This window comes from Lissotriton helveticus, chromosome 5_1 (genome assembly GCF_964261635.1).
Source record: "Lissotriton helveticus chromosome 5_1, aLisHel1.1, whole genome shotgun sequence".
NCBI lineage: Eukaryota > Metazoa > Chordata > Amphibia > Caudata > Salamandridae > Lissotriton > Lissotriton helveticus.
Genome location: NC_136065.1, coordinates 333166711 through 333191107, shown reverse-complemented (window position 1 = coordinate 333191107; position 24397 = coordinate 333166711). Strand labels below are relative to the sequence as shown.

Sequence of the window (24397 nt, the reverse complement as noted above, 5' to 3'; positions counted from 1 at the left end):
GGTCGGTGAGATTTACCCAATGCTGTACCCATTGGAACTTCAGGTCCCACTGCAGAGCCCGAATGTGCCATCTGACATGGTCCACTAGAAGGATGCAAGATGCAATGAGGCCTAACAGCCTCACAGTCAAAGACTGTACAAGTTTGACCTTACAAGCCAGTTGTTTAAGTACGGGTATACCTGGATCCCCTGTCTTCTTAAGTGTGCGGCTACTGCTGATAGGCACTTTGTGAACACCCTTGGAGCCGATTTTAGGCCGAATGCCAGCACTTTGAATTGGTAATGCGTGTTGTTGACCACAAATCTTAAGAGTCTTTTGGGTTTGCTGTTCATGGGGATGTGCAAATATGCATCCTTCAAGTCTAACGTCACCATGTAGTCTCCTTCTTGCAATTGAGGTATTACCTCTTGCAGGGTGGCCATTTTGAATTTTTGCGTTATTACAAATTTGTTGTGGAATCTGAGGTCTAATAATATAGGACGCATCCTTCTATTTTTAGAATTAGGAAGTACGTAGAGTAAATTATCTTGTTTATCTCTTTGTATGGTAGGTTTTCACTTGTAGCTCTTGTACCACTTGGAGTAATAGAGCCGTTTCTCCTTTGGAGTGTACCTCCCTTCTTGGTCTTTTGTATGAACGTGTTTTGACTAGTTCTACCCGTGTTGTATTACGTTTAGAATCCTTTGTCTGAAGTGATCTTTTTCCATTCTGCGAAGAAGACTTTCAGTCTGCCCCCCAACTGATGCAGAATGTTTTGTGGAAAGTTTTTTGAAAATTATTTTTGTCTTTGCATGCACCCTGTGTGTAGTTCTTAGAGGGTGGGGTACTGCCTGAATGCAGTCACTTTGATGTTGCAGGTGCTCCTCCCCTTTATGGAAGGCCTCTTCCCTGGGGGCGTCCTCGAAAGGATTGTTTTCACTGTTGGTACTGCCAACTTTGTTGCTGTCCCTGTTGAAGGTTGTTTCCTCCTTGGAAACCCTGGTCGTATGCCTGATGCAAGGTAGTGGGGTGATAATTACCTCTACCTGCTGATCTTCTTGTGGAGCCGGTGCTTCTACGTAGTCCGCCTCTGAATTGTTGTGCCCCCATAGATCTGGCTGTTTTATTGTCCTTTTTTAGTTGATTAAGGGTATCATCCACCGCGCTTCCAGAAAGCTGCTACCCACTGAAAGGTGCGTTCAATACGTTGTTTTGCACCTCTGGTTTGAATCCTGAGATCCGCAGCCATGCGTGTCTCCTTTCTGTGATGTCTATAATCATCTGTCTGCTTGATGTCTCTGTAAGGGGCTGATTTTAAGCATACATTTGCAATGGTTTTCCCCTCTTCCACCAGGTGGCTGGCCCTTCTCTGATATTGCTCAGGTAGGTGTTTCAAAAGATCTACCTCCTCCCAGTGCTGGTATGCATGTCTGTTTAGTAAGGCATTGGAATTAGCAACGCGTCACTGGTTAGCTGCACTTCTTTCAACCTTTCTCCCCATAAGGTTAATTGTTTAGCTTTCTTTATCTGGTGGTGGTAGGCACATTAGCCCTTTAACTGGCCCTAGCTGTTATGATGGAGTCGGCTGTAACTGATACTTTGATGTAAATTGGGTCCTTGGAGCAGTGTTTATACTTTTTCTCTCCACTAGGTGTGACTACCTTACACGTGGCAGGCTCCTTAATTGCCTCCTTTTCCGGGTCTAGCACACTTGGTAGCAACTGGCTTCTTGACTGCGTAGGCATTAATATCTCGAGTATGAAACACAAGTGAATCTTTTCTTCTTCGAGTTGCATCCCATAGGTCTCCGCTGCCTTCTTGATGAACTGATTGTACATCCCAATGTCATCAGAAGGGGGAAGGCCTTGAAGGATAGGCGTCGACTACTTCCTCAGTAGAGACTGCGTCGAGGTCTTGACACTGTAGGTCTTGAACGTCTGATGTTTCGGACTCCAGATTGGGTTGCTCTTCTTCCTCGAAAAAGAACTCTTCTTCTTGCTCCTCAAACGGTTCGGGCACCATCGGGGGCTTTAGTTCCTCGACGATTGTCTCTTTTTCGGTCGAGATTTTCAGCTGTATCTTGAATTACTTTAAGCTTTTGTCTAATTCCTTCTTACTTTGTAAGATACTGGCCATTGCAGCTTCCAGTAGTTTCTTTTTCTTCTCGATCTTCGAAGAGTGCGTTTCAGCAGCAAGACTTTCTGACCTCCTCTTTGCGCTCGACGGACCCTTTTCCGCTGCTTGCATTTCAGCGTCGAAACCTTCAGCCCTCTTTTTTGTGGTCGATGACGCCTACTCCGTTGATGTGTGCGTCGTGCCCTGTTTTCTGCTTTTTGACCTCTTGTCTCGATGTCGATGCGTCTTTTCCATGATAGTCTTGCGACACCTTGGATTTTTCGAGGTTCTTTACCGATACAGAGTTCTTGTCTAAGGATCTTACGAAGTGTTTTTCTGGGACGGCACTCTAGTCGAGTACTTAGACATCGATGCTCCCTTCCAGGCCCTTGAGTTCGTCTTTCGTGACTCGTGTACTGTTTGAGACCGTCGGTTCTCTTACCTCTTGCGAAGTCTTCTTTTCGACCTCCACGACTTGAACGTCGATGTCTAATCCTGGCAGGGCCACTCAGTCTTTCATCCATCTGAGGTCGATAAAATGAGTATGATTGAGTTGGGTAACAATTTACATCTGTTATTCAGCGCCTTGAGACCTTTGGGTGATACGTGCGCTTTACAAATGTACATGTTATGTTACACCACCCTTGGGAAAGGTAAAGAGCAGGTCACAAATGTATGGAAAATTAACACTGAAGAACTCATTCAGCAGGCTATGAATTACTGGAAGAGGCCATGACTGCCATGGCTTCAGAATTGCATGTAAGCTCTATGACTTTCAACCCATTTCACTGCAAATTGAGTTGTAAAATGTTCCATTTGGCTTTATTATTTTCATATTTTTCTCACAGGAATCTCGCTACCCTAAAGGGTCCTGAGGGAGAGAAAGGTGCAAGCTCCCCAAGTATCACAGATCATTCCCCTACAAACCTGGCAAACAAAAATAGACGAAGGGCAAAACCTGAACCAAAATGGGCCTGAACCGATACATCATGGAGCAAAAGAGGGAAGCGTCAAGGTAAGGAGACTAGAATGAGGCAAAGAGAAGGAGAAAAAATGAGCCGACAAAACAGACTGCCATCAACAGAGACAATTCATCTCCCTTTTCAAGTCTTGTCTACATAGCGCAGCTGCTGTGCTGCGAGACGTATTATTTACAATTCAGTAGGCTTACAACCCACCAGCAGCATACCATTAGTTGTTTTAGTTGTCACTCATTTGCAATCTTTTGACTGCTTAGCTTCCGTGGACTTCCCTTCCTTTCTTTAGATAGCTTCAAATGGAGGAAATGGACTATGTACATGCATTCTTCCCTGCCTTTGTTCGGGCTTTTTACAACGCTCTATTTTTTTTTATATAAGCCTTTGTTATTATTCCTGGATGTACAATGTGCTTTCCTACTTTTAACACTGGCATACGGCTTCCTACTTATGTTGCTTTCACCCTAGCTGCTGTTTCTATCACCAAGTACTGTGCTACTCTACGCCACTCCACACAAAGCCACTCACCGCTGCTCCTCTCTCTGCCACTACACTCTATGCCACGTCACTAACTTTGAGCCATGGCGAACAGCAATAATGCTGCGGTACAACATGGCTAAAAGACCTTAGTAAAGCCAATAGCTCTCTCATAGGTGAGACCCATTAGTGCAGACACGGAGGTAAAGGAATAAATGGGTGCATGCATTTTCAATTACAGCGGAGCTCTGAACATGAATAGGTACGCGACCACGTCCCAATGCCTGTGAGTTGTTATAATTTTACTCGATGTTCCCACCTGCGCGTAGAGGGAGGGCCCCCCGCGGCTCTCACACTGTCACGGCGGATTGTCGCTTCTCACCAGTCATTTTCGAAGTGAGCTGTTGGGTCTCAGCAGCTGCGAGGAGCTATTTTTTCCACACGCCAAGACACTTGATTATCCGGGCGCAGGCAGCTGCGCTTTGAAACCCGTCACACCCACCGAGGGGAGGCAAAAGGGGGTGAAATGAGGGCTGGGGAGCCCAAGTAACCCCGATAAAAGGAGGAGAAAGAAGTGCACTCACCGTGGACCTCTTCCTTAGGAACGCATCCGCTTCGTCAACGAACAACAAGAGGCTGCGGGAAAGAGAAGATTGTTAGTAGTTCAGCACAAGTCAAATGGGTAATAGTGATACATGAAATAATAGTCATCTGTTATTTACAGCGCTTAGAAAGGGCAGCAGTGCATATGAAGTGCTAGATTGAAAACCGGTTAGTTTGATGCCTGTACAGCATAGCTACCTTCACTAAAAAGTGCTAGCGGCCCATCTCGTCCTACTTTCTGCTATCCGATAACAGACTTTTGCTTATTTTCGTATCGTATTTCGAAGAGTTGCTATACTCCTCACATGTTTAAGATGACCAGACCTGCAGCCAACTCACGTGTGGTTGCTGGAGTGATGCCATAACATGTATACTGCCAACTAAGTGACAGCGCAGGCTCTGGTATGACTCCACAAAGCAGTTTGTGACATCACTTCCTGATCCTGAAGCAAGGATGTAACTGTCCCAGAATCTCTTTCAAAAAAGAGAGTTTCCCAGAAAACCAGAAAGGACTGGGTATAAAACAGTTTAAAAAAGGATTTCCTTTCTGTGTTACTCACTTTCTCTTCGTGACCAAAAGGCCTACACACTAATGTCGCTTATTAGTGTTCCATAGCGACACGGATAATTATATCTGCACAAAACTAGGGTTGCTTTTGTCTCTCAAGTTTTTATTCTGATTAAAAACATTTAAATTCATTTATCCCATAACATTTTCATAAAAACATATAATCAAAAACTGATTCTCTAATATATGTAATGATCCCTATAATGTTTCCAACTCAAATTAAAATTAATCAACACAGAATAATATTCACATATTGGGAAATAACAACATCATAACATCAAATATAAAATGATAGAAGAAAGTCCTTTGTTGACGCGTTTCGGTGCTTTGTGCTGTTTTAACACCTTCTTCAGGACAAACTTTTACTTTAAAAACAATGGTTCTTGATTCTAAAAACAAATACATACAATTAGTGTCATATATTTTGGGAAAGCAAAGTGCATTTTGTCCACTACTGTCTAATTACCCCCGTGTCACTATATCTTAATAGGTAGACAATCTTACTTCGAGTGTCTTTGTCATTAATCTTACATCTTTAAGATTCTGCACCGTTGAGGATTGGTTGACAGTGGATCCCCTGTGCAATTGGTGGTAAGCCTCTTTTTCTCTAAATGTTCCAGAATCCTGCATCTCAAGAACTCAACATCAGGCTGTGATGCTGGTGCCCAGTTACTGGTTATCGGGCTAGTGAGATTCTAGGAACCTGACACAAGCTATACCATGTGCCCAGGAATCGGATGCTATACTGGGACTATAATCCATTGACCTGACTGGATAAGAAATAACTCAAGAAACGGATGTCTGAGTGGAATCACTCCAATAATCAATATGAAACTCTTACGTACTCCAAGGGCCTTTTAGCATACTTTGACAGAAATCAGATGGACAACAGGCGTCACTCAAACTCCTAAATGCAAGACGGACATAGTTCCAAGAAACAAAAGCCAGACTTTGACATCGCTCCAAAATCCAGATGCTAGATAGTGACATCACTAAAAGAACCCAAATCCAGAGTAATATCACCCCCAAGAAACAAATGCCAGAGCAGATGTTATTCCAAGACCTACATGCCAGACAGACAGGAGAACAAGAAACTGATAACAAACTTACATTACTTCACGAACCAGATGCTAGAGTGGGGCATCACACCAAATAGCAGTTGCTAGAGTCTACTATCACATAACTGTGAGCACGTCACACAAGAATTTGACATCAATCCGGGAACCAGATATCACAATGTTGCATCACTCCAAATCCTAGATGCCAAACTCACATGGCCTCAGAAACCAGATACTACATGGTGACATCACTCCAAGACACAGTTATTAGGCAGTGGTCATTACAAGAGCCATATGCCTGGCTGACATTATCCAAAGATCTAGACAGTAAGCAGACATGACCTCTAGAACTACATGCCAGACAGTCATATTACTCCAGGAAACCAAATGAGAGAGTGGGGTATCACTCCAAAAACAATATGCCAAATACTCACAACAAATCTACGAAACTCATACCAGTCTGACATCGATGTACCAGAATTGACACTGATACCACTCCAACTTCTAGATGCTAAAAACATATGGCCTATGCAACCAGACGTTAGATGGTGACATCACTCCATGACCCAATTGATGATGTCACTAAAAGAACCAGAATGACATTACCCCCAACCCCCCCATCCCTCCAAAAATCTACTCGCCGACTCTCAATGGCGAGTTAGATTTCATCAGGTGGAGCTACTTTCAGCACCTACTGGTTCATTCTGGCAAGTGAATATAATTTGGAAAGGAACAGGTGTTCCTTTCATTCAGAAAGTGAATGAGCAATAAAGATGCCATTAAACCTTGTTTTTATCTTGATGTATTTGCTGTCTGTTCAAGGAAAGAGGTCAAATGTCAGTTTATGTTTTTACTAGTTGCGGCTTGGAAAATATAGTTCATTTTTCTTTCTCTTACTACAGTTAGAGGTTTTTGTAAAGTGAGCTATCTGACAATTATTATGAAACAAAGGTTAGGGCTAACTTTTCTTTCTAAAACAACATTTAAATAGCTTGTAAATGAATAGTACAAATATTTCAAAATAGATCAAAAATTACGAAAGCACATTTTTTTGTAATTGCGAAATGTGATGCAAACAGATTTAAATAGGAGCAAAACAAATCAGAACACCTTACTAGGTGATGTGCAAATGACGGACAAGTTACATATCTTCGGTGTGGACTTATCTGGTAGAGACATGATATACCTGCAGACTCCTTACCTTTGAATTTTCCAGGTATCAGACTGGATTCAGAATTTTTTTTTTTGAGAAATACCTTTGTGTGCCGCTAGGTGGCGTCGGTCGTCTCTCTAGGATGCTTGTTTCCAGTCCAGGGAGGACCTGGCGTTGGCAGTTCGGGCTGGACTGTTCCCCTGGGGCACAGGGTCAAGACTGATTTGCATATGGCTGGGTTCAAACTGGATTGGCATGGTGAGAAAAAATTATGGATTTAGGCCCAGATCTCTGTACTGGGGAGAATGTATGACATCGTTCTGCATTCTGTCCATCAACTGTTGTTTTTGCATGTGTCACCCAGAGTGGAACAGGTATGCTCAGACGTGAGTCCCATGCTCTCCATGCCACTGGAATCAAGCTATCCTGGCTAATGAGGGCTGAAAGCCCGAAACCAGTCCTAGGATGCTTGTTTCCAGTCCAGGGAGGACCTGGCTTGGCAGTTCGGGGTGGACTGTTCCATGGAGCACAGGGTCAAAACTGATTTGCATATGGCTGGGTTCAAACTGGAACGGCATGGTGGATTTAGGCCCAAATCTCTGTACTGGGGTGAAGGCATGACATTGTTCTGCATTCTGTCCATCAACTGTTGTTTTTGCCTTGGAAACTCCAGCTTGCAAAACGGATGACATTGCACATTTTCAGTGGAAGCAAATAGGTTTAACCAGGAGACCTTATGCCACCTCCGGATGGAGACGCCAACTGTGTGTCCGCAAGGCATCGACAGCTGAGTTTGCCCTGGCGTTCAGAGAACTTGCTAGGTGTTGAACCTTCAGGGAAATGCCCTGCTGTTCCAGCCATGTCCAGAGAAGCAGAGCCTCTTGACAAAGGTCCGCGACCCCACCCTGTTTGTTGCAGTACCACATGGTGGTGGTGTAGTTCATTAACACTTGAACCAGCTTTCCCTTGACTGAAGAAAGAAAAGCTTTCAATGCCAAGCGAATCGCTTGGACTCCAACAAGTTGATGAGGAGTAAGAATTCAAACAGAGACGAGTCATATGATGTCACCCTTCCAAGAAAGCCACCCTCATTCCAGGAGTGACGCATCTGTCACTACTGTGTGGTCTGGTTGGGGAAGGGAGAGGGGTCTGCCTCTGACCCAATCGCGGTCTGTTAGCTACCACCTCAGGTCCTGTGCAGTTCTCTCCGAGATCTGGACCATGTGGAGAGATTCCCCTGATGCTGCGCCCAGTGGAACTTCAAGCCCCACAGCATAGTTCGCACAAGCCATCTGGTGTCACTAGCAGGATGCAGGCCATGAGACCCAGCAGCCTCAGAGTAATTCTCGTTGAAATCCAGGATAGAGGCTGAAGCATTGGTATCATAGCCTGAATATTCTGGACTTGCTGTTCAGGAGGATATACCCGAAACTGCACTGTATCTAGAACAACTCCGTTGAAAAGGAGCATCTGAGAGGGAGTCAGGTGTGACTTTGGCACGTTGATAGAGAACCTCAAAGAGTCCAGCAGGTTTGCCGTAGTCTGGAGAAGGGAGACTGCAGCCTGGGGTGAACTCACCTATCAACAGCCGGTCATTGAGATAGGTGGAAGACTGGCAACCCTGATCTACGCAGATGAGCTGCGACCAGCGCCATCACCTTGATGAACACCCGAGGGGCGCATGTAAGGCCAAAGGGGAGCATGGTGAACTGAGAGTATTTGTGACTTACGGTGAACTGCGGGTAGTACCAATGGGCGGGCAGGCAGGACAGGAATGTGAAAATAGGTGCCCTGCCAGTCCAACGCTACCATTCAGTCTCCTGGGTCTAGGGCAGACAAGACCTGAGCTAGAGTGAGCATCTTGAACTTTTCCTATTAGAGGAAGCAGTTGAGTGTTTGAAGATCTAGGACAGGGTGCAGGCCATTTTCCTAATTTGGTGCCACAAAGTAGCAGGAATAGCAAACACTGCCTACTTCTGAATCTGGAACCCTCTCTATGGCTCCCTCGGCCAAGAGAGTCATTACTTCCTCCTGAAGCAAAGCCAAGTGATCCTCTGCCATCCAGTCGTAAGCTGGAGGCATGGAGGGAGGGGTAGTCTAGAAGGGGAGGGAGTAGCCCCTTCAAGCTATTTGAAGAACCCACCTGTACGACGTGATATCCTTCCAGTGGTGGAGGTGATGGCTGATCCCCGCCACCCACTGGCCAGCCATGATCTTGAAGGGCTGGACTAGGAGGGTTTGGAGGCTGAGGTTGTGAGCAGGGGGTGGGGAGACTGACGTGGCCTCTGGCCGTCTCACCTACGGGGCCGGAACAAGTCTGGTGCAATCAAAGGGCATGTCCATAGGAGAGGCCTGGACATCCCACAAAAAGTCAGAAGTCTTCAACCAGGTGTGGAGTCTAACAGCCACTGTAGTTGAAATCGCTCTGCCTAGTGAGTTGGTCATGTGGAACCCACAACGTAAGATGAACTTTGCTGCATCTTTCCTGTCTGACATTGCTTGGGAGAGGATGACACGGGCCTCCTCCGGGACCTGTGCCAGCACGTGCTCAACAGGTTTCCACAAAGTGTGGGAATAGCAGCCCAATAAGCATGTGGTGTTAACCGGCTTCAGCGCAAGGCTGGAGAAAGAAAACATATTCTTACCCCAACTATCCAGCCTCTTAGATTACCTATCCAAGGGTGCGGAAGGGAACACGCTTTGGGAGGAAGAGGGTTGGACCACCAAGCTCTGTGGGGTAGGGTGGTTGGTGAGGAAATTTGGGTCACCCAGTGCAGGGCAATGGCGGTAGGCAATTGTGCTATTCACAGGAACCCCTGTGCTGGGCTTGGACCAGGGACCCAGAAGGACATCAGTGAATGCCCAGCTGAAAGGCAGAAAGGTTCCGATCAAGAAACACTAGGTTGCAGGACCTCCGTCAAGATGTTCATTTTGACTGCCACAGAACGGAGCGCAAGGCGCAGGACTTCAGCTACCCTTTGCGCCATCATAGAATATGATGCTCCTTCCTTCGTAGTCATGGTAGGGGGGAAAAAGCAGGTCCGTATCTGGGGAGGTATCCAGTCCACTGGCCTTACCCGCTTCCTCACACCAGTCTATGTCATGGTAAGGCTGGTTTTGTAAAGGTTCCAGCGACCCCTTCCAATCTTCCTCCATTCCTATCCCTTCAGAGTAGGGCTGAGGAATTGACCCAGAGCCCAAGGGATTTATCGGTGCTGGTATCGGCTCCGGATCGTTGGGGATAAGAATGGGGCTGGCGCCGCCAGTGGGTGTGAGTGGTGCCGAGAGTTTCGGAGTCAGGACCGGTGCCAGAGAAGGTTGCAAATGTACGACCGGCGTTGGACCAGATCCACCACAGGATCCATAGGGGGGCGCCAGAGCTGCCGGCGTGGAACCAGATGGAGACCTTCCAGGACCCAAAGATGCGCTGGTAGGGTCAGGCCACCAAAATATGAGGCACATAGTGTAATAAAACTCCTTGAGTCGGCTCCCGGGAAGCTGGGAGACATGGAGTCAACCCAGGCGCAGGTTTCAAGGAACAAGGCCTAGAACGCAGAGTCTCCTCCATCCTTTGGCTGAGGGACGGAGAGATGTCTTAGCAGGCTTTGACATCTTAGGTTTCTTGTGCTTCTTACCTGACCAACTAGAAGGCTTTGAGTGGGAGGATGAAGACTTGGGGTGCCCGGACCTTCCTCTTGACAGGGACCGTGAACAAAACCTCTGAAACGTACGACACGGTGCCGAGCGCTGGGCCGCAAGCAGCTTTATGGAAAGTTCCCTCAAAGCTTTCAGAGCCTTGGCCCGGCAGTCAGAGCATGACTGAGTCATGGCCACGCTCTAGGCACCAAAGACAAACTAAGTGTGGATCCATCACCAACATGGCGCGGTGGCAAGCGCCGCATGGCTTGCATCCAGAAGTCTTCTTGGATATGTTGAACCCTACACACCAGAAAACATTCGACAAAACATTGAAAAAAAAAACTGTCAAAAAATGACAGAATGTACCTCTCTTCACAGATTGCGCGGGCTGGCGCGGAATGTAAAGAACTGACCGCAGCGAGATGGTACCCATATTGGTGACACAGATGTCACAACGGCGGCATTGCCGCCACATGGAGCCAACCGACGCAACCTACCGGCACGCAAGGGTATTGTCCGAGACAAAAATCCTCCGGATCCAGTCAGACGCCTGGGAAGTTCAACGGTAAGGAATCTGCAGCTAGATGTCTCTATAAGTTAAATATTTACAGAAACTCGATTTTCAAACCATGTTTGTACATTTCAATGTAAAATCAGCAAATGATAGTGTACTACCACTTCATGCTTTAGTTACGTATTATTAAAAGTGATAGGTTTTAAACATGATTTGAGAAACATGCTGGCCCTGCCCTGATGACAATGCTGTTAATGACCTAAGAGGTAAGTTGGAAGTTGGAATTCATGTGTATCCTATATGTGGCTAGATATGCATTATATATGGAGCAAAGTTTAGTCTATTAAATCAAACAAAAGAGTGGTTTTAGTTGTTTAATACAGCAGACATGCTGAACTTGTGTATTTGAAGGTGCTCTCCCCTTTTGGATAATGAAGAAAATGGCGGCTCAGTGAATTATAATATTTACCCAGGATCACATCATTTGAAACTAGCTTATGTGTCAAGAGCATTATAATTCAGTCAAGTAGATTATTAGCCACTAGGCCTGCAGGTCTAGAAACAATTTAATTATTTTTTCATGGCCTGCCCCCATACCAGATGCCAGACTGTCACTTTAATCCCGGAACTTCATATCAAAGTTTAGCATTACCAGAAACCAGGCTATGAATACACTCCCAGAACCCAATACCAAATGGTGATCACCACAACAACCAGACTGCACCCGGTGACATCACACTAATACCGAGATGCCAGAGTACAACAGCGGTCAAGGAACGTTACCACGATTACCATGAACCACTCCTCCATGGTGCAGCGTGATACCTCTACGCGGAGGAGATTCGGCGCCTTCTAAAGCGCTATATCAATATTATAAATACACTCTGAAGTCAAACTCTGAAATCATAATGAAAGCACAAAGCCACGATAAACGAAAACACAGAACTCTTCCAATACATGATAAATGTGAACAGAAAATATTGTAATATGAAGGAAAAAAATGTATGCTGCAAGGAAAAGAGACAAAAGAAATGAGACCGGGAAATACATAAAAACATAAATCCAGGAAAAAGACTGTCAAATACAGAAGGAGAGGCGGCTCCTTTAATGAGGCAACAAAGTATTAATCTCGGAATCAGGCTGGGAAGGTACGCAGATGCCACCTTACCAGGCAACATCCTGTCTCCGGAGCCAAGAAATGGACTGCGGGTAAAGGAGGCGAGAGCGCAAAGCGCAGATCCTGCCCATGTTAGTGCCTCGTGATCCCGTCACACGGCGCCCGAGCAGCTCTCACCGAGTTAATTCTACGCTGTGTGACTGCGGGAGCGCGAGATAGACACGTTACTGTGATGAATGCAAACCAGTATTAACACGGACACGCGGGGGGCGTGCGTGTCAGAACCGCTACACGCGCGGATCCATCATCAATTTAAGCCCGGCGCGTGGCCGAGGAGCCCCAAAACAGAATACTGGGGGAGGGGTGGGGGATAGGGAAAAAGGTGCATGATCGACGGGGGAGGAGAGCACCACACGACAAGGCTCTGCGCCCGTATCAAGGCTGGAGACACAAGTGTATTACCATTTGCAGTGAAAGATTCGCCAGGTGTACTTAGCAATAACTATGAAGTGTCCATGTACAAGGGGAGTAGTATTCCCGGCTCCTCCGAAAACTCGAGATATCAGCTGAAACAAGTTTACAAGTATTCCGGTATTCTGAGCACCTTTCATCTCGCAAAAGAGAAGGTGGGTGTATTTCCGGAATACAGGCCAGGAATTGGGAAAACATGCGGAAAACGGTCCAGTGCTACTCCTTTCCGCCGTGTTATTCCCAGCTCCAGATTTGGGACCCCTCATGACCAGGGTCCAGGGGCCGAAATTGCATGCAGTAATGATCATACCGCAGCCGGTACTGTCATGCCGGGTACCGGGAATTCACGGGTTTTGCTGAGGGTGGCCAAACAGGAGTGAGGGCTACTGCCCCCCCTCCTTACCCCCACCCCGATCCAGTCCCTGGTGGGACTGGTCGCAGGAGCAACACGATTTTAGTTGAGGGGCAAAGGCCTTTCCACCCAGACCCAGAGCTTTAAATGGTAAGATGCATTGGAGGCCATCACGTTTATAACAGGTGCAGCACCGAGGCTGGGACTTCACAGCGCATAGTTCACGCACATTCAAAACCTTTTCAAAGAGGGTGGCACTTGTGTGCCTGTCCAGCACATACTTACTTAGGCTGTGGCTGCTCTAAATAACAGTGACTCAGTAAGTAACAATTACTCCTCAATACATGGAACACACAAGAAGCAACAATAACATCAGGCCTCCAAGTGACAGGAGCAAGACTTTGAGAATCACTTGGAGAATCACCCAAGTGGGTACAGTGTCAGAACTCACATATTCACTCATTCATCCACCAAAACCGTTCCTCTCACGGAGAGGCCTGCCTGCTCCAGAGATCTGTCCGTAACCTACATGTCACTCATGCATTAACTGTGCATGTGCAGTGAGTGATGAAAGCTACTACTAGTGTGCCTTGTTGGATTTCTTTGTAGGAAAATGGAATATTGCAATTGTTGCCTTCTGTGAGTGGGAAGCTTGCTCTCCTCCTGCCATGCAGCCCCTGTTCTTTGAGAAAGTATAGCTTGTATTGCTTGTGCCCAATTTGTACCTGTCCCGTGCTGGGAAAAGCTTGTGAAGGTGGTACCCTAGCTGTACCTGCCCTCTGAAGGAGGTAGCCTTGCACTGCTGCTGCCCAATTTGTACCTGTCGTGTGCTGGCCAAAGCTCATGCTGGTGGTACCCTAACTGTACCTGCCCTCTGAAGGAGGGGTGCTAGCACTGTTTCTCCCCAAGGTGTGGCTGTTTTTTGAAGAGGGGTATTTCCACTGCGGTTGCCCCATCTTACAAAAACAAAGGATATTTTGAATATACTTGCATAACATACTTAACCGAGTCAGAAGCATTTGTTGGACCCAGGTAAAAAACTAGTAGCAGGGTCCGACACAGACTATGGTTTTAGCAACAGCTTCCCAAATTCACCAAACTGTTTGACATTGGACAGCTTCTTTTTTTCCCTCTGCCTCCTTTCCGGGATCATCATATTTGCACACACCTTGAAATAGTTCAGGATGCACGCTGTACAATAATCTCTTTTGTGTGTGGTTTTATAAGCTATAATATCGATTCATCTATTTAAAAAAACGTACATAGGAGAAACAAAACGAATGACTTGAGTCAGTAATAAAATTGTTACAGCAGAAGGATGTGGTTCACTAATTCCAACAAAGTCCTATCAGTTGTGCTTGCGCTGCATGTGTGAAAGAATTGTGCAATGTTCCTTCAAAAACTACCACCCGTTTTTTACTTATTGTTTATGTTAGGGCAGGTTGTGCTGCTGTCCATTGTGTCTCTCTATTCTATTGCGACGCTTGGTATACATCTTTCCACTGCACATAAGAAAAATATATCCACATTGCCAATGATTCTTTTAATGCATGATGTGCATGTCTGAAAGAGTGAATACAACATATGTAAGCCAAGTTTACTTTTGATTTTAGTCATGAACTAAGCAGTTGTTGAACCGGAGCTTGCAAGTGGGTGTATGTCATTTGAAACACCTCAAGCGAGTTCAGCCGTTTTAGCCACGAGCTCTATGCAGGTTTGGGTTCCGAGTCCATAACTAAACTGTAAAAAGCGAAACTACAAACTCCACAAAGCAACACGCTGTTGGCTGATAAAAACAAAATTAGTAGATGGTGTCCTATGTCGTAGGGGCAAAGCTCAGAGTTGTGAAATTGAAATTAAAATTTGGTTCGAAGATTTGTCTTTTTTTCCTCGTGGGCCAACAGCGATAAAAACAGCCCAGTGGTTGAGAGGGCAGAGAAAGCCTTTTAGATGCCAATTGTTAAAATTAGTACTCCTTGACAAACTGGCAAAATACATTGTTTCCCTCAACTATGCGAGCAGCGGCAGTTAAAAGTGCCTGTAGACACCGAGGAAGGAAAGTCACCTTTCTTCGCTAGCACATCTGGGCCTAGAAGCTGGCCCGCCTTGTGTTTAAGAAGTGCATCCCCCTGATGAGCGCCTGGGGTAATATGGCTGTGCTAGTAACCACTCTGCAGAGTACACGATTCTATATTGGCTAAATAGCCAGTCTTTACCGCAGTTCTAAAAATAAACATATTAAATATTCCAATACTCCAGGGTGCAGGACACTGAACAAGAGTATCAGTGCTTTGTCCAAGAAAAGTCTGCAGAGCTTTTAAGAAATCGAGTGCTGTTTTAATTACCGGACAGTTCATTAGGCCATTCAGACCAGGAAGCAATCGACCAAGGGTTTTCTGCGGTGTCCTACGTGGTCAGACGAGCTCTGCTCCCACTTTTGACAAATAAAGTGCCTGAGGCAAGGGGGGATAAAGTGACTTGATTCGACTCACACAATTTTATTTATTTTTAAAATATTTTTATTTGCATTTTGTTTAGAACTCAACAGTACAGTCATGGAATTAGCAACATTCGCCCCTCTATCCCCATTCCCGCCTCCCCACAATCGCAAGCTGTTGGTATGCGTGTCATCGTATAGTTGCGAAAGAACTCTGGTCGATGAACAGGCATCTCTCAACTCCCCTTCCCAGTCCCTCCCGCCGCCACCCGTGTGAACTAGTAGAGTAATAATGGGCTCAACAGTCCCCCAACCCTCCATCGAGGCCATGATAGTGTCTCCACCTGGACCAAATCTTTCGAAACTTCCTAGGGCACCCTCTAGATTTGTAGGTCACTCTCTCAGCCGCCATGTATAGGTCCAGCCCTTTTCTCCACTCCTCCAAGTCCGGGGGAATCGGAGACCCCCATCGTCTCGCTATATCTCTTTTGGCCACCACCAAGACTAGAATCAGGAAGATTAGGAGAGGGCGTGGCAGATCCACATCGTTGGACATCCCCAATAAAGCCAGCCTAGGCTCCTGAGCAAGTGGTACCTCTAATATCTCCTGTAATTCCAGAAAGATGCGAGTCCAGTAGGTTTGAATCACCCTACATGACCATAGTATGTGATAAAAATCCCCGCCTGCCCTATGGCATCGAAGGCATCTGTCATTCTCTATTTTCCCCATTTTAAAGAGTCGTACCCTGTCATAATAGGTTCTGTGTAACACATTGTATTGAATGAGGCGGAGTCTGGACTTAATCGCTACCTCTCGGGGATGCATTAATACCATGTCCCAATCTAGGTCATCAAGTGCACCCACCTCGCTCTCCCAAGTACTTCTAAGCTTCGCCAGGTCTCCTAGCATATTGTTGGTTAATGTTTTATAGACTGCTTTCCCCTGAATCTGTTCTTGCAAAAGCCTCCCCTCCAATGGTGCATATTCTGGTAGCCCTGAAGGGTGTATGTTTTGTGCCTTCCAGGCATGGCGGAGCTGGGTATACCTGAAAATCTGTGAATGTTGGAGCCCAAATTCCGCTCTCAGAGCCTGAAAGGATTTCAGTTCCACCTTAGCAATCACATCGCCGATAGTGGAGATCCCGATGTCATCCCACCGTTTAAAACCCTTTAATTTATGTAGTTCAGGTAGCCACACGCAGTGCCACAGTGGCGTCTGCCGGGTGGGAGCCCTGTCCCAGCCTGTGCGTTTCGTGGCCTTATTCCAGGCACGTAATGTTAGAAGAGTCGCTGGAAGCAGTGATCGGTGTGCGGGGCCTCCATATAGGTAGTGCAGTAAATTGTGCGAGGACAATTTATGTCGCTCTAGTGCATATGTGGGATGGTCTGCCGGTGTGTGCAGCCATTCATTAATTGGGGTCAAGTGTTCCGCCCAGTAGTAGCTTCCAGGTTAGGGAGTGAGATTCCGCCGCTATATTGGTGTCTTTGAAGTGTGGTCAATGCTATTCTGGGTTGTTTTCCCAGCCAAAGAAAGGTCTGAAGATCCGAATGGATCCTACGCAGTAGCGCCTCCGGGAGGGAATAGTATTCGTTTTGTAGGGCGTATAAGTATTTGGGAAGAATAATCATTTTATACATGGCCGCTCGACCTAAGAGTGTAAGTGGCAGGCGTTTCCACCTCTCCATGTCCGCGGCGGAGTTCAGCGAGACCCTTTCTATATTTTTCTGAAGTGAGAGTTTCTTATCAAGGGTGATGTAAATCCCCAGGTACTGGAAGTCCTCTGTAGTCGTGATTAATTGTTGGGGCAACGTCGTCCAGCGGTTACTGCCCCCAGGATCGTATAGGATTGATTTATGCCAGTTAATTGTATAACCAGAGTGTTTACCATATAATTCCAATTCCAGGAAGAGCTCCGGGATAGTGGTTTTCGGGTTAGTGATGTACAGGAGGACATCGTCCGCATAAAGGGACAACTTCTCATGGGTCGTTTCCGCGTTTGTTATTTTAAATCCGCTGATCGTCGGGTTCTGTCAAACCCGGGCAGCCAGGATCTCGATGGTGAGTGTGAAGAGGAGGGGCGACAGAGGGCAGCCCTGTCGAGTCCCTCTTTGGATCTGGAATTCCCGAGATAGACTTCCATTAACCCGTACTCTAGCTCGCGGCGCAGTGTAGAGGAGCCGAACCCATGCCTGAAATTTGGAGCCAAAGCCAAATTTTTCCAGTACCCCCTCTAAAAATGGCCAATGAACCGCATCAAAGGCTTTCTCTGCGTCGAGGGAGAGAAACCAATGCGGGGACTCTCTGTCCCTTACCTCCTGCAGCCAGTTGTGTGTGCGTCTAAGGTTGAACTTAGTGGCCCTGTCAGGTAGGAAGCCGGTCTGATCCAAGTGTATCAGGTCCGGGATCACCGACCGTAGTCGCAGTGCCAAGACTGTCGCAAGGAGTTTCATCTCGGTATTCAGTAGGGATATGGGTCTGTAGGACGCGCAGTCCTCTCGTGGTTTGCCCTCTTTGTAAATGGGGACGATGGTCGTCGTGGAAAGGTCATTGGGGAGCCTCCCTTCCTGGTACGCTCGTAAGAAAAGGTTTCTCAAGTGTGGAGCCAGGATGTCCGCCGTGGACTTGAAAAATTCTGCCGGGAAACCATAGCCCGGTGGCAGAGGGCTAGCGCGAGGCTGCGAGCGCATTCATTCATTTTTAAAAAACCTTACCTTATTCTTGGCTACTGCTGAAGGCAAGCAGTCCCCTGTCTTTCATCCCGCTGATTACGAGCGGCTGCCTTGTGTTTTAACCCACCTCCCAACCCGCCCTGTTGACCCCGCCCACCACCTCGCATCCGCCTACTTAACGCCCCACATGCGTCAGCGCAGCGGACGAGCGCAGTGGGCGCGCCGGCTTCGCGCCGGAGTCGCGCCAGAGTTAAGCCCGTCTGCGCCCGTCCGCGGCCGGTCGGGGTTAGGGGCCCCGGACGCTGCCCGCCCCCACATATACTCGTCCTCCCAGCTCTACTCCCTCTGGGCCCCCGGGACCATCGGCGGTCATACCATCGGTCGCTTGAAGCAGCTAGACCTGTTCACCCTTCCACCCCGGCTGCCTCCCTCGATGGTAACTTCCTTAGTCCTACCCCCCACCACTACACCTCCTGTACTCACTTCGCCCCGTGCCCCCCCTTTCTCTGCACCTAGCACTTCTGTTACACTTCTAAATACTCGCTCTGCGGTCACCCACCAGTACGAGCTCTTTGACTACATTGACTCCCACGCACCAGACCTTTTTTTCTTGACAGAAACCTGGTTCAAGGATGATTCCCTCCCCAACCTGCTAACTGCCCTACCATCTACTTATTCGGCTATCCGAGCGGATCGCCCTGAGGGCAGGCGAGGCGGTGGAGTGGCTCTAATAGCTCGAACAACTTTCAACTTCCAGCTTCTCCCCTCCCCCCCAATTCCTGACGTGGACTACCTATTAGCTCGTTCGACCTCGCACCTGGTTCCTTTCACTTTTGTTTTAATTTATCGTCCCCCTCAGTCTACCCCCTCTTTTCTTTCCGACATTCAGTCCCTCCTAGCCACACTGGTGATCAATAACTCCTCAGTACTAGTTTTGGGAGATCTCAATTTTTGGCCGAATGACCCTGCTGAGAGCCCTCAGTCCAGGGACTTCACCAACCTCATGTTTAGCCTTAATTTTACACCAATAGTTCATGGCCCGACACATACTCACGGCCACACGTTAGATCAAATCTGGGTACTAAACATTCCGTCAACATCCCCCACAATAGTTCCCTGCCCTTGGTCAGATCATTCTATCATCGCCTTCTCTCTTGCCCTAGCCCCGATAACTAAACCTCAACTTCCCAAAAACACCTGGGTCAGGAAATGGGGCAAAGCCAACATGCCCTCTCTCTGCTCGACTTTGGCGAACACCAGTCCAGAGTTATCGGGCCTTACAGCCGCCTCGCAACTGGCCGCCATTGACAACTGGCTGACCGTGGCAGGTGACGAATTTGCCCCTTTAAAACGTCTTACGGTCAAACGAGCCCATGCCGCCAACCGCTGGTTCACCCCGGAACTAAAAAAACTGAAGTTGGCCGCACGGAGGGCTGAGCGAGTCTGGAGAAGATCTTATAGCCCTGAGCAGAAGACAGCCTACTTGTCCGTGCTACAAGTTTACAAAAAGGGCATTCTTGTAGCTAAAGCTGAGTTCTATACGAACAGGGTGATGGCAGCAGAGTCTCAACCCAAGGAGATATTCGCTACGATTCACGAACTGGCTTCATCTGGCAGAACCGCGCCTACCATCCCTCCATCCCAGTCCCTCTGTAACTCACTCAATGAGTTTTTTATTGACAAGCTCGTTAAAATCAAACTCAACATCCCACCTCCCTCCCCCACATTTGTCAACCCCTCCCCTCCTCACACGGGCCCTAAATTGACTACCTTCCCTCTGTTAACCACCGAGTCTCTTCTTCCGCTGCTGGTCCGAGTCAAGTCTGGCTCCCCTTTGGACTTCGCCCCAGCTTACATCCTTAGGGAAATTTATGTAGCGTGTCCCACACCGGCCCTGACCCTCCTCAATGACTCACTTACACTGGGCTCTGTTCCCAGTTTTCACAAATCAGCTGTGGTTGTCCCAATTATAAAAAAATCGGGTGCTGACCCAACCTCCCCTGCCAATTACCGCCCCATCTCCCTTCTGCCCTACCTAGCAAAAGTCCTTGAGACTCATGTTACGACCTCTCTGAGTGCTCACGTAGAAGCCAATGACTGCCTCTCCTCCCATCAAGCCGGGTTCAGACCCCTGCACTCTACGGAGAAAGTGGTGATCTCGGTGATGGACAGGCTACGGGAAGGCATTGACATCAAGATCCCTCAAGCCCTGATACTTTTAGATCTATCCGCCGCTTTCGACACGGTGGATCATTCCATTCTTCTCTGCCGTGTCAGGGCGGCGGGCATTGAGGGCTTGGCCTTCTCGTGGCTTGAGTCATTTTTAGCCGGGAGAACCCAGGCGGTTCATCTCACCGGCTTCTCCGCGGCCTCCCGTAGGGTTGAGTGTGGGGTCCCCCAAGGCTCGTCACTCTCCCCCCTTTTATTTAATTTGTACATCTTCCCCCTCATTTTTATGTTACAGCAGCTAGAGGTCACGGTGTTCAATTACGCCGATGACCTCCAACTAATTTTTAACCTCTCCAACTCCCCTTCATCTGCCCAGAACGTCCAGTCAGTGATGAGATTCATCCAGGACTGGATGAACTGCAATCACCTCAAACTTAATCCAGACAAAACCGAGCTGGTCTTGACTGGAGGTGGTTGCAGTCCATGGTCCCCTTCTTTCTGGCCCCCCTCACTCGGTGTCCCTCCTTCTCCTGTGCCTAAAGTTAAAACCCTTGGGATCTTTCTGGATTCACAACTTTCTATTCACTCACACGTTAGCTCAGTCGTCTCCTCTTGTTTTTTTTCTTTGAGAACAATTAGGAAGGTTTCCCGTTTCTTCTCTCTCCCCGCCCTGAAAATCATCGTGCTAGCCTTGGTATTGTCCCGTATTGATTACGGCAACGTAGTCTATAACGGGGCTCCCGCTTACGCGATCCACCGCTTGCAGCTGGTAATGAACCAGGCTGCGCGCCTGATTCATGGCCTCCCCAAATACCACCGGGCCAGCCCACTATTAAAGGCGCTACACTGGCTGCCGGTGCGGGAGCGTGCTCTCTTTAAGCTCGGCTGCCTCACTTTTCAGGCAAGAGCAGGGACTGCCCCTAAATTTCTTTGTTCCGCTGTCATCCCTTATCTCCCCGGCAGAGAGCTCCGCTCTTCCCACGCGGCCCTCTTAGCCATCCCTCGATTTAAGAAACTGAGGGCTGGCGGTGCGAGGTTCGCTGTTTTGGCCCCCACCTTTTGGAACTCCCTCCCTGTTGCCCTTCGCACTGTGCCCTCCTATACCCAGTTCCGGAAGGATCTTAAAACTTTTCTTTTCATTAAAGCCTATTCTGTTTAACTCCCTCCCTCTGCTGACATCCTCTGTTATCGCAATAGCGCCATGAAACCGCTAGGTAGAAGTGCGCTGAATAAATGCTTTTAAATTCAAATAAATTCAAATATGGTCCCGGAGTCTTCCCAGACCTCAGTCTAGTAATAGCTAATGAGGCATCCTCAACCGTGATGTTGGCCTCAAGTGTCTGAACGGCCTCAGGGTCTAACGAGGGAGTCTCAGTCTGGCTCATACATTGGAGAGCAGCGTCGCAGGAGCCCAGGTCCCTGGCAGTGTAGAAGCGCTCATAGTGGGCAGCGAAAGTCTCAGCGATGTGTGAATCTGTGCAGGCGAGCCTGCCATCTGCATCTCTATCGTGCTCTATCCATCGCGCTGCCCGTTCCTTCCTGCTGAGCCACGCCAGGAGCCTGCCTGATTTGTCCCCTACGTCATATAAGCGATGGAGGGTGGCCAGGTTTTTCCGACTCACACAATTGGTCAAAGTAGAGAACGTGAAATCAGAGCCTGGGTCTTCTGGTTCCCCATTGGAGAACGTGGCCATCAGACTATAAGTGACTGAAGTCTAGTAGCCAAGCTTAGTTACGTTAAATACCCAGATACATCTCAAACACAAACTAGTGGAACAGGCGCTTCCAACAGTTTTTGAAGTCGGCATCTGGTCTATGAAGAAAAGAAAGAAAAAAATAGATGCAAATGAAAGAAACTGCAAAGGAGTCTTGTGCAGCCGGGGCCCAGCTGTGCAATGACATCAGCAATATGGAAACAGTTGGACTCCATGCGATAAAAAGCACAGCGCATTCACACCCAGCAATTTTGTCTTCCAGTTTCGACGATTAGACGCTAATGACTGGAGTTAGAAAAACATATTTAGCATCCATTCTTTCAGCATTAAAGTATGGAAAGTGCCCGTTCTGCAAATGTCATACAGAAGACAGATGTGCAAGGGCTGTGAAGCATATCTCAAAATGTTATGGCTAGTTACAAGGAAAGAAATGTGCCCCTGAATGGTGAAACCAAATTGACTTGTGCAATTAAAACCTCTAATACAATAGTTCAGTAACAGATAGAGTAAACGTGTAGGGGTGCAGGTAGCAAAGCAGGGAAGGGCTGTTTAGGGTGGGAAAGTGAGCTGAACCTTAGTCTCCTCGAATGTTCATTATAATTAGACTAGGAAAGAGATGTGGCTTTATTAAATGAGATAAAGGGGTGGTTAAGTTTGCATACCTTCCTACATAGAAAGGTGTCAGGCCTGTGTGTATAGATTGCAGGATCTGTTTACTATTGCCGGTTGTATTTTTGAACATATAAAGGCTTCAGAGGCTGGTCCCTAGCTGCAGGGATAAATTAGAGTCACTGGTTATCCCGCAATTGTAACTGCCTAGTGGTCCATACTGCCCAATGGCCTGGCCTCTGGCGGTTTAGAATTAGAGTTTCTAGGAGTATAGGAAAACCATTCCAGGTGCTATGGAAGCAAACAGATCATCGTCAATGCTTCCGTCACTCAAGACATCTTTCCAGAAGCTCTCAAGAATGGCAAGATTGTCCAACTCCTACAAAAACCTACATTAGACCCAAATTACATTGGCAAATACTGGCCCATCACTCACCTACCGCTCATCAGCAACATCATTAAAAAAGCAGTCTATATTCAACTCTAATATCACATCAAAGTTCACCATTGCCTGCATGACTCCCAGTCCAGTTCATATCACTCTGCAGCATGAGAAGTGAGCCCTTACACAATGTAGATGATGCCTACTTGACCACTGGTGAAAATGGCTCCGCCTTCTGATATTACTGGACCTATCAGCTGCCTTCAACAGAGTTATTATCCCACCCTCACACTCTCTCGAGTCATGAGCAGGAGTCACCGGCAATGTCCTACAATAGCTCTCCTTCTACCTTTCCAACCGACCCTAGTTTGTTCGTATAGGCGTCTCTAGGACACAAAAGACCACTAACTTATGTGGAGGCCCCTCGGGTTCCTTACTGTCTCCGGTCATCTTCAACCTTTGAGTAGAGTACTAAGCTCCATGTACAGATAACAGTATCAAGAGACACCAATATCCTGATCCGACAACTCTCATTGCAAGTCTTTCCCTGCTTCAGGCATCAAATGCCTCTAACACTGCTTCCACATCATCCAGATGTGAGTGTCCAGAACTTACTCGAGGTGAACGGAACCAGAACAGAAATCCTATTATTTGCCAAGTACAACAAACAGGATAACAAACAAACCTGGCTCAGTTACATGAATCTGGACAGCTTCTAAGCCAAACTCTCACCGAATGCCAATTCAACTGGATTCACTCTCGACACCCTCTCGAAACACATTTTCAAACCAACAAAGACTGCCGCTTCGAACTCTGTCTTCCAAAGAAAGTCAAACAGCTTCTTTGAGAAAGCGACTTCAGAACAGACCTTGTAGTCTCGCATCTGGCTGGTGGTAATGCGCTACTCCATGGCCTCCCAACTCCACACTGGCACCCTTTAGAGGAATCCTATACGGCGCAGCGTCACACCCAGGGCCTGAAGAAATCCTCAGATTGCAGACTAAGAAGTGTAAAAGAAAAATCAAGACAACAAGCCTTTTCCATCTATGCACCCAGGATCTGGAATAACATTCCCATATCCACCAGGACAGCACAAATGTTGCTCCAATTTAGTAAAGAGTTGAAGACTTACCTCTTTAAAGAACACTACCTTACAATGCATTAACCAGCCACAAACCACAACCCAGCTTTCTCTCTTATTACTCGCAGACTTTAAGCTTGCTTTTGACCATGTACAGCACTCTGCTGCATTTTGGCTGGGTTAGTGCTGTAGAAATAACATATACATATACACATACATACATAATAGTGAGTAGAAAGAAATTTAGGATCTGCTCTTATCAATAATTTAGAGAATAAAATGTCTTCAAGAATCTCAACGCTTTGAGAAG

The 24397-nt window shown here is 47.3% G+C and overlaps 1 protein-coding gene across 1 annotated transcript in view; it reads right to left on the bottom strand.

The window, feature by feature from the left end:
* The window catches only part of ATAD3A (ATPase family AAA domain containing 3A), a 446196-nt gene that overhangs the window by 112151 nt on the left and 309648 nt on the right, over positions 1 to 24397 (bottom strand). The window contains exon 12 of the mRNA XM_078642408.1: positions 4134 to 4185. Within this exon, the coding sequence (XP_078498534.1) occupies positions 4134 to 4185 (52 nt within the window). The remainder of the gene's footprint in view (positions 1 to 4133; positions 4186 to 24397) is intronic.